General features: G+C 43.2%; 2 protein-coding genes across 3 annotated transcripts in view; one reads left to right on the top strand and one right to left on the bottom strand.

Moving 5' to 3' along the window:
• Positions 1–10,739, bottom strand: part of ASPN (asporin) — a 21,338-nt gene extending 10,599 nt beyond the window's left edge. The window contains exons 1-3 of one of the 2 annotated variants that reach the window (XM_035029266.1): positions 10,657–10,739; positions 5,811–6,088; positions 3,527–3,639 (exon numbers count right to left, since the gene is read on the bottom strand). In XM_035029266.1, the coding sequence (XP_034885157.1) occupies positions 3,527–3,639; positions 5,811–6,060 (363 nt within the window). In that variant the 5' untranslated portion in view covers positions 6,061–6,088; positions 10,657–10,739. Of the gene's footprint in view, positions 1–3,526; positions 3,640–5,810; positions 6,089–7,656; positions 7,897–10,656 lie in introns of those variants that run through there. The other variant, XM_035029265.1, reaches the window with a different exon arrangement.
• Positions 1–10,999, top strand: part of CENPP (centromere protein P) — a 234,312-nt gene that overhangs the window by 136,055 nt on the left and 87,258 nt on the right. The gene's annotated exons all lie outside the window — the stretch shown is intronic.

The raw sequence follows: 10,999 nt of genomic DNA, 5'->3' as shown, positions 1-10,999 counted from the left end.
TTCTTTCCTTCTTTCCTTCTTTCCTTCTTTCCTTCTTTCCTTCTTTCTTTCACAGAGAGAGACACAGCGAGAGAGGGAACACAAGCAGGGGGAGTGGGAGAGGGAGAAGCAGGCTTCCCGCCAAGCAGGGAGCCCGATGTGGGGCTCGATCCCAGGACCCTGGGATCACAACCTGAGCCGAAGGCAGACGCTTAATGACTGAGCCACCCAGGCGCCCCCAAACCTTACTTCTTTTATGTTTACTGATGTGAAGCATTTTTCCCAGACTGGAGATGTGTAGGCGTAAACTGCTACAAAGTGCCCACTTATCTCAGGCACTGGGGAGACAGCAGTGGGTCCTGAGAAATGCCTCAACCCCTTCTCAGGGCCCCGTGGCAGCGGCCTCAGAGGAGCTCCAAGCTCAGACAGCAGCCCAGCTCTGCACTGTCAGGAGTCAAAGCCCGTGAGGCATGTGGAGAGGGCCTGACTGCAGCACCTGGGTGTGCTGGGCAGCAGGAACTACTCCTCCATGTTTCCCGAGGGCAGTGGCTGGGGGCTTCATTCCTTGGGACCTTCTTTCAGAGAGCAGCTCTAGAGTCATTCCGTTTATGAATGTTGTCACCAATCCCATTCTACACCAACCTTCCCAGTGTTTCCAGACGGACTTAATATGCCTTTCTAGTGTTATTCACGCCGTGGTTCTTCCACAGAAGAAATACAAACACTTTGGCAGCTAAACTCCCTTGATTATTCTCTTTCCTGTAGGCCTTTATTATTTATTTATTTATTTATTATTTATTTATTTTAAAGTAGGCTCCACACCCAGAGAGCAGCCCCTCTTGGGACTTGTACTCATGACCCGAGATCGAGACCTGAGCCAAGATCAGGAGTCGGACGGTCCACCGACTGAGCCAGCCAGGTGCCCTGTAGGCCCTTTTCTTATCCTCCTGTCAGGTATACCATCTCACCTGAAGGAGAACAGGAACTGATAACATGTCCTTTTTCCTGTATGCTACCAGCTAAGTGTGTTCTCTTCTCCTTTGGGGAAGAGTGGGATAACAACTTGTTGAGCCCTCACTCAACCCTATGATACAAAGTTAGAAATTATCTCTCTCCCTTTCGCACTGAGGAAATGGGCCCAGTGACAAAGAGTGACCTGCGTCTGTCTGGCCTAGTTCCTCTGCCCTCTGCGATATGTTTTGCCACGGTGGGCGCTTACTGTAGGCCTCCACTGTTGGGGGTCCCAGAGGGAGTGTGTGCCTGGGAATTGTTGGTATCCTCCCGTTGGGACGTGCATCGCCAGAGCTACCTAAAAGGAAGAGTGAGGAGTGCAGGATGGAGTGAGTTTATATGGAGGGTCTCATGCAGCTGCCCCCGCAGACTGGGTTAGCGCCTACAGTTCCCTTGCCCTTGCCGTTCCAGAAGTGACAGTCACAGAGCCCCAGGCAGTGTGGTTATAGGTAAGGACAGAAGATGAGAAAAGGGTAGCTTTTCAGAAGTCAGACAGGAAGTCCTCCTGATGAGTGAGGCTGTAGCCAGCTGACTGCAAATTCGGCATGTGTAATGATCCCACTCATTCCCTAATGCTGGATTGTCCTTTGTGTAAGAACCAGAAGGCCAAACAGCCAGCCGAAACATGGAGAATTTATAGATGATCTGGAAAACACTTTTGATTCTCTTTAAGGACAGGTACCATACAAGATGATATTATAATTAAATGTCTTAAAATAGCATGTGCACAATTCAGGTAGAGAGCGTGCAATGAGAAGTGCTTTCCCATTGAGCCAGTCGGGAAGCACGAGGGCTGTTGGTAGCCCTGAGCCACTGGGTGCTGGGCATTCGTTCCTCTGAGTGAGTTCCACGGCATTGTTACAGCTCTGTCTTGGCAGGGGAAGTCAGGCTTGGTGAGGCAAGCCCCTGGCCCAGTGCTTACTTCTAGTGGGGCCAAGGTTTGAGCCCAGCCAGGCCTGCCGGACTCCAGAACCCACTACCCTTCCAACAAGTGACACATAAAACTGACCACACAGAAACAAGCCTAACACAGCTCCTGACACCTTTCAGACTCATTTCCCAGTGAATAATGGGAGTACAAGTGGGCTAAGTCCCTGGGATACTCCCAAGATGTAATAAAATTGTATGACAAATCAAAAACTTTATGATTTTGGTATTGAATACGACTTTAATTATTCTTGTGGTTGTGTAGCTCAATAGAAAGTTGAAGAAGTGGTAGAAGCATTCGTAGGCTGTATTTCCAACTTCTGAGAGTTAATAATGGCCTTGCCATTTTCCGGAAGTTTCTGTGGTCTGAAGTTGGTGGGATGGACTGGACAGATTCTTGGTGGGATTGTCCTGATATTTTAGTGATGCCTCAGGTATAAGATAAATATATGCTCTTCCAATTGCTCTTTTTTTTTATATATGGGAACTTATGGAGTCTTACCAAATCTAAGCTGTCCAGTCATGGCCCTGGTAGCCCACACCTGGCATCACAGGGCAGCGTGGCTTTGCCAAGAGGATAGGTAGCCTAAGGAAAGATCATTCCTTGTGGTGCCTAGAACATGGCCAGCCTCAGTGTCCTTGCTCATCCAGCAGACATGAACTGCTTGCATAATGGGACTGAATAGTCCCCTTCCCTGCCTGCTAGGATGGGTCATCAGGGTCCGCACATTGACCCGAGGGTGATGGGAAGGCAGGGCGGCTTGGAAGAGGACAGGAGAACAGGCCTACGTGGATCTGAAAGAGAATGATGTGGCCACGGTATCTGTACCTTCTCCTCTCAGTGCTGTAACTGCCCTGGATGTGACAGGCCTTAAGTTTCTGCCCTTTAGCACAGCATGAGAATGTGCAAACATAGCCTTGAAAGGGGAGTGTTGGTTGCCCTCCACACCACCACCCTAAATCCGTGCTGAGGGGAAGAGTGGACACCCCATTGCTGGGACGTGTGGAATCGGGCTCTTCCCAAACCCAATTCCAAAATAAATTAGACATTTTACTTGCTAAAATCTAGAGGCTCTAAGGGTTACATAGAAAACTAAGAATCTTTTATATCTTAGAATATTAAAATATTAATAAACATTGTAAGGAAAAATCATTTTTAATTTTTAAAGTTCTAGGGGGAAAAAAAGCCATACAAGTATATATTAATTAGATATAATGCATGTCCTGCTCTCAGAGATTTATGGTGTCTTCAGATAAGTCAACAGGTTTGGGTACAGATTTTCTTAAACTATATCCTAATGAGTTCTTATAAATAATCATCATCTTACTCATTTTAGTGTATAGTGACTGTGATTACCTAAATAGATCATAAGCTCATTTTAGGACCATTTACTTAAATTCTTAGCCCATTGCCTTTTACCTGGCTTTCATTTCAGGTAACATCACTTGAATTAAATTAATCAAATCTAATTAACTAGAACACTACTGAATATCAGGGATTTTGTCATTCTTCACACACAGAAAAGTAAGACTTGTTTACACAAAATATGAGTAATCCTTTTAGCAGTGATAGAGATTTTCACTTAAATATGAACATATATATTCTTACGTAAAGTGAAGTGAGTCCTTTAAAATCATTTTCTTTGATTTCCTTAATTTTATTGTTTTGAAGGTCAACCATTTGAGTATCAAATGGAATGTTGCTTGGGACGGAAGACAAACCTAAGAAATAAACGAACATGTTACACACACATGATATGCTGAAGAAGAGTTTTCTAATATGATAGAAATGTACATTTGTTAAAATCCACAGTTACCATTAAGAAACAGCAAAACCTTGCTCTTTGGAAAGACCTGAAGACCTTTTCAAGTAACTTATATATTTTTGCAAGGTGTCTAGCTGGGTCTGGCTGTCACTGCTCATCTGCACAAGGTGACAGATAAGGAGGTAAATTAGGGCGCACCAGTATGACTGCAGGGAGGTGGCCACAGCTGAGGTGCGGCTTCTGCTGATGCACCAGGGCCGAGGAGCAGTGACGTTCTCTGCCACTACTCAGGCTGTTGTGGGGCTGAGTTGGAACCTGTGGGTTTTGATCATATTAAGAAGCCTCAATATGTACAAAGTTGTGCTTAGAAAATAAATTATATTATTTTCATGTACATTCTTTAAAATGTTACTATGCACTTCCTTTAACAATGAAGTGCCCTACTCAGTTGTCAGTTATTTGATTTATAAAAACTTCCTCATCTAGAACTCCCTGTTGATGTCTGGGTATGCGGTAGACCTTTGCTGACACCCTCCCCCACAGCGCTGGGTCTTTTCCAGCCATTGCTTTGACCCCCCTGTCAGTTCGCACTCCTCTTTGCAGGGACGATAGTAGCTTTCTTTCTGTGATGTGAGGTTAAGGTTCAGCTGCATCATGCTCTCTGTGTATGTGGGTACTCAGTCATGTTAGTTAAATTACTTAAAGACTTAATGTTTTTTTCCCCTCTTGAATTAAAACACAAAGAAGAGCAGGAAATTACCCAGAGCAGTACCTGGTGCATTTCTTCCTTACTTTTCTTGCTTTCCCTAGATGGCCGAACATACCCACCCTTTTTGTCAGGCCATAAAGTAGTTATGCTTGACAAACCTGGGGCCTCTTGTTTTCCCCCAACATTTGTTATTGAAATGTTCAAACGTTAAAGAAAAGTTGAAAGAATTTTACAGTGAAAACTCATAGTCTCTTTCTACCATCAACATTTTACTATACCTACCGTTCATCCATCATCCTTTTTTATGCATTTTACAGGGAGTTTCAGATGTTAGTATGCTTTTGGGGGAGCCATCCTTGCTCCTAAGGAGCAGTAGTATATTTAATAGCCCCACTGAAGGGCTCAGTATCAAAATACTCTATCCGGTAGCCCTGAGTACTTTTCCCTCCATAGTTTACAGCGATGACTCACTCCTTTAAGAAGTTTGACCACAGATAGAAAGAGGGAAAGGGAGTCACTTGGCAGGTTGGCAAGGTAGCCATTTTGATAGGAGATGATTTTGGTCTTAGGAAATGAAGTGGAATGTCTTGGAGGAAGTGGGCGGCTCTGCAGAAAGCACCAGGTAACTTAGACTTGGAGTGACCTTGCTCACCCCACCCCTGATGAAATTGGAAGCTCTGGAAAGAAATTCATTTTCTGAGGGGGAAAGAGCGACAGGGCTCCAGACCCTTTTCATTGTTGTGGTCACGAGGGAGAGGTGAGGTATGTACAGAATGACAAGTGAGTGCCGCACTTTGGCTTCCCACAGTGAGGCAGGTCTGAGCCTGCCCCTCATCTGGAAATGGGCAGGTACAGTGAACCTGGTATGCATTCCCCATCATACCCTCTCCCTGAACAGGGTATGAGTGTACCCCTCTATTCAAGAGCGTCCTCATTAGAAATATTTAGAAAAATACTCAGCAGAGAATTATGCATTTTAAGACTTTAGAAAGTGATTTAGTTCAGTCACTTCTTTTCTAGATGGTTCTAAACCTAAATCATTCAAAACAAAGAGCATTGACTTTAAAATGTCTACATTAGCGATTTCACAAACTCTATAACCTGTTTATGGCTCTAGACAGGCAATTTATCTTGTCCTTGTACAATGTTACTAGAAAGCACACTGTCAAACTACTGACATCCTGAAATGAACCACAGTGATGTCCATTCTCTCTGAAGGAAATTAAAACGAACCATTTTGATTCAAATTTGAGAAGAGAAGGAAATGTTCTATATTTGTTATATTTTCAAAAAACTTAAATGACAAATTGCTTTACAGTTAGTGAGCTGATTTTTGAAATTTCAGCGAGGACTCTTACTATCCTTTCAATTTTATCACAATGACATGTTCTCCAAAACAGGTTGACACGTGTTCTTACCTAGATCGGAGCAATGTACAACTCTCGAGTAGCACTGGCACCCAAACGGACATGTTGGAAACAGATCAAAAGGGAAGAAGGGGTTGATTGGCTCTCTTGTTGGAAAAAGAGAGTTGGCATCACCAGGGTCACCATCCACTCCATCTTCCATGTCCTTCAGCATCATGTTCTTTAGCGTCACGTACGAAGGGTGAAATGAGGGCTTGGCAGAGCATAAAGCCAAGAGCGCTAGGAGCACGCACTCCTTCATGTTATCTCGTGTAGGGGCCAACCTAGGACTGAGGAGACACTGAGATAAAGTTAAAGTTTAAACAGAATCAGAGTAAGAGCACAACAAAGTGGCATTCTGACCCATTGCTGGGTGAGTAAATTTATAAAAAGTTTTTGGAAAGCAGTTGCACAATATGCATTGGAAGTTTTATTTTTTTTTTATTTATTTATTTTTTAAGATTTTATTTATTTGCGAGAGAGAGAATGAGAGGCAGAGAGCATGAGAGGGAGGAGGGTCAGAGGGAGAAGCAGACTCTCCACTGAGCAGGGAGCCCGATGCGGGACTCGATCCCGGGACTCCAGGATCATGACCTGAGCCGAAGGCAGTCGCTTAACCGACTGAGCCACCCAGGCGCCCCTGCATTGGAAGTTTTAAAAATATCTTTATTTTTCATCCACTAATTCTTTTTGTAATCTAGTCTCAGGAAATAATTCTAATGTGCATAAAGATGTCCACCACAGAATTATATATAATAGCAAAAAGTTAAAGATAATATTAATGGTTAAAGTGAAATAGTAAAATAAAATAGGGTGTATGTATTCCACAAAATACTTCTGAACTCACAAAATATTTGCAGTGTTTACAAATATTGGGGTGCTTGGGTGGCTTAGTTAAGCGTCTGCCTTTGGCTCAGGTCATGATCACAGGGTCCTGGGATCGAGTCCCACATGGGGCTCCCTGCTCAGCAGGGAGTCTGCTTCTCCCTCTCCCACTCCCCCTGCTGTGCTCTCTCTGTCTCAAATAAATAAATAAAATCTTTTTAAAAATTGCAAAAAAAATATGGAACATTATATTTTTGGAATTACAAAAAACAAATCTAAAAAATCCATATGTAAAGTATACTTACAAACACTCAAAAACTTGGCACAAATATAGCTAATTGATAATCCTGGGTAGTAGAACCATGAATGACGTGTGTCATCTTTTTTTTTTTTTTTTTTTAACTTTTATAATGGCCAATAAGTACTACTGTTATACTTCGGAAACTAATGAGTGCTTTTAAAAACAAAAACAGATAATCATACCTGACTCCCTCTTCTCCATATCCTTCCATTGCCTTAATATCTATATCCCTTTCGAAGTAAAACCCCCATGTCCCCTTGGCCTCACATCTGGAGATTGTCTGTAATGACCCTCCCTCCCCACCGCCAGCCTCACTCTCAGACTTGGTCACTTTTTCCACAGTGTACTTGGATTTCCTCCTTCTAATCTGTTCACTGTCTAATACCTGATCCAGAGCGTCTGAGGGCCAGACTTTCTTACTCTTTTCTTGCTCATCTTTCCACTGAGTTTTGTTTGTTTGGTTTCTTTGAGGGCCGGGGTTATTTGTTTTCAGCTGTATTTTTAAAGCCCACACAAAACTAGAACGAATGATCTAGAGCCTTGTGAGCATAGATTTGTTGTCATCTAATGGCAGATTTTTCTACAGGTGTGTTTACATATCATGGTTTCTTAACTGTCACTTGAGAAGTGTACAGTCTTTGTAATTTTCCAAAATTATGAAATCATCTAAGACAGTCTTCCAGTCTTCCCTGTGCGTTGGGTGGCACACAGATGCTAGAGCAGGCTGGGTACCTGGGACGCTTTCTGGTTGCTGGCTGCTGGGTCAGCACCCCTTGTTCGTGCCTCCTTGGGCCCTTCCCCTGCAAGTGAGGGAGGAGACCTGCGGAGTCAGGAAATGGCACGTAGATGAAACTCCGTCCGGGTGTTGGATTCTCCCCGGAACATGCTGGGTCAGTTAGTGTGTCCACTCTCTGCTTGCATGACTCCAGCGAGTGCTCCTCAAGGGGCGTCCGGTTCCCCTGTTGTCCATCTCTGCTTGATAGGAAATTCTTTTTTTTTTTTTTTTTAAGATTTTATTTATTTATTTGAGAGAGAGAGAATGAGAGACAGAGAGCATGAGAGGGAGGAGGGTCAGAGGGAGAAGGAGACTCCCTGCCGAGCAGGGAGCCCGATGCGGGACTCGATCCCGGGACTCCAGGATCATGACCTGAGTCGAAGGCAGTCGCTTAACCAACTGAGCCACCCAGGCACCCGATAGGAAATTCTTTATATGGAGACCCAAAGTGCCTTCTGGCATGTTCTCTCCGTGCTACTTCTGACTTCTGTTAGCCATAGAAGATTAATGTGATCTCTCTGCATTCTTTTATATCCTGGCTCCTTAAAAAGAGAAGTCAGGCGAGCCTTGATTCCATGAGGGATTCACCCTTTACACCCTTCATCTGAGGCGAGAAAGTACAAGTGATAGTAGGCCCCAAACCGTGCCCTATCCTAGTTGACCAATTTTTTTATCAGTAGAAAAATATTGGGATGTCCAGGAGGGAATGCTATATAGCAGTGTTTTTCCATTATTCAGAAAGAATATAGAGTATTATTTCTCATTGAAAATGATGTGACTTTTAGTTGTCTTATTTTTAAATTTTTTAGTTTATTAATATTTAGGCTTAAGCTCTTATTTGATAAGTTTGGGCAGTAGTTAGATTGTGCTATTTTTAAAACCTTTAAAAATATTTGTGTTTTGTTCTCAGGAAGACTTAGTATTTCCCCAGCTTAGACCAGTTTTGCCAGAGTTTATTACTCATGGAAAGCTTTGGACTTTGGTTTCAAGTTTCTTTTAATCAGAATATCTGGAATATTATTTCAGTGCTACTGCTGTTCGTAATAAACCATGGCACGGTGTAGCCAGGAAGGGCCTCTGAGACATTGCTCCCACAGAGGGGCCGAGGTCAGCCTCCTCGCTCCTGCATTGCCTGCCCCCAGCACCACCCCTGGCACGGCCCCCCCAGGCCGGCCCCAATGCCACAGTGACTTCCAGACAGTAAGCAGACTCTCCTCAGAGAGGACGGGGCACGCGGTTTGGCCAGGTTCTCAGGACTGGAAATGGAGCTAAGAAGTGTCTCTGAATTTGCATAAACTCCTATTTTCCACTTAAATGTTCCACAAACTTAGATTGAAAAATTTGTCTAAGTGAAATGGTATTTCTTCTCAGACACTATTATTAGGAAAATAAGTCACTGTGCTTTTAAATCCCATGCTTAAAGGTCTGCTTGGCGACTTTTCCCCTGGCTCACTTGTCCCTATCCACTCACAAGTGCTAGCAGCAGATGTCAGGTGTAAATGTGATAAAGGTCCTCCATGTGTGTACTCACAGAGGGCATCTGAGCTGGATCCAGGTACAATCGAGGCTCAGCCCTGTACTTGAACAAGTAAGGAAGTTCAGCATCCGGACATGAACTTGGACGCTTACAGGACCTTTGGAAGGAAACTAATGCTTTTAAAGGCCACACTGTCCTTAAAGAAATAATTCGCTTTACCCTGGAAATGTAAATCGCATTTGATAAAGAAGTTGTGACTGCCTTTCCTTAGACCAGTTTTTGTCCTTCGTTCTTCAGTGCATCTTAAAAACAAAACACTTCTACCTCTCTGTTCCCCAGTGTCTCCTACGGTGCATTAAGACTTGTGCTTGTAAAGTGCTTTGTCTCAAACCTCAGATCAGGTACCCAAACACTCATTTGTAGTGGGGTAGCTGGTGGAAACAGAAGACTTCTTTCCACCACGCTGTGCTGTAAAATACCGAAAACAAATTAAAAACATCAAGATACTTTCACATGTGTGTGGGCTTACGAGTTCTTTGTATTTCCTTTTTTTTTCCTTTTGAACCACTCAATGATTCTTGGGATTGAAAAAAAAACCACTTTATTCTTAGAGAGAGACAGACCCTCAGGTTTCTTTGTGACTTCACCCGCAGCATGTGGCCGCGGCTCGTGGCTGCCACACCTCCGAACACACTAACAAGAAGGAATGCTGTGCTCTGTTTAGATTCTGAGGAAGTAGGACACCAACTACATTGTTTAATTTCTTTTCACCTAAGATTTTTAAAAATTTACTTTGGGAGAGGACAAAGGAAATCTTTATTTTAAATTCTGACTATGGAGTTGTGTGAAAAGAAGTTTCTGATCTTTCCTGTTGGATATGGAGCTAGTTGAAGTATTGCTGATAACTGTTCTTTCTTGGAATTATATGCATCTCCATGTTTACTGTCCAGTGCTATCTTGTTACATAAGAAAAAGGAAGACATTTATCAAAAACAATGTGAATATTCAAATGTGTAAGTAAAACTGACATTTGAATAATTCATATTTTGAAAACACATTAGAAAACATCATAGTTTTGCATTTTGAAAGAAATATTTACTGTTTCGCTTAATGTTTTTGTGATATCCATAAACTTCATTATCATTAATTATTTTAAGGTCATGTTATTTTCCTAAAAGAACATACTCAAGAGATTTTGGTTTAAATATTTTTAAAATCAATCATGTTAACGTTTATGGTGAAGCATCAGAACAGGTTTTCGTTTAACTGTAAAAGTCAGTTACATGACAACGAATCCATTCTATATAAAACTTAAAGGCTAGAGTAATTTTATGTTCTGTATTTAAGTGCTGACTTTCAAGGAATTCTGCAGGTAACCTTGGTCATGTTTTACAAGCAGTGGTGCTAATAACGTCAGTGTCCCCTTAGTATCAGCTATGGAGTTGTTCCTTCAGCTGTGAAGAAAAGACTGAAAACGTACCTCGTCAGGAGGGAGCCCGTCCTGAGGGTCGAAGCCCCCAGCACGTACTCCTTCCCTGTCGCGTCTTGCTGCTCTGGGTGCTGCCGAAGGAGAGGTGAGAAGCGTCCCGCGGGCGGGCGGCCCACCGCTCGAGAGCCGTGTGGCTGCCCCTGGCTGACACTGGAGTAAGCTGCCTCCACAGATTAGCCGGCGTAGGACTGAGGGGCCGGATTAAAACTTGTTACTGCTCATGTGTTTTCCATCACTGTTTGTATCGTAGCCAAGACTTCTAGCTAAACTCTAGACGTCTACTGGAAGATTCCGAAGGAAAAAAGGGAGTTTAATAATGCATGGCAACTGGCCA

This window comes from Mirounga leonina, unplaced genomic scaffold, assembly GCF_011800145.1.
Source record: "Mirounga leonina isolate KUSES-001 unplaced genomic scaffold, KU_Mleo_1.0 Mir_224, whole genome shotgun sequence".
Lineage (NCBI taxonomy): Eukaryota > Metazoa > Chordata > Mammalia > Carnivora > Phocidae > Mirounga > Mirounga leonina.
This window is presented reverse-complemented; position numbering and strand designations above follow the sequence as displayed.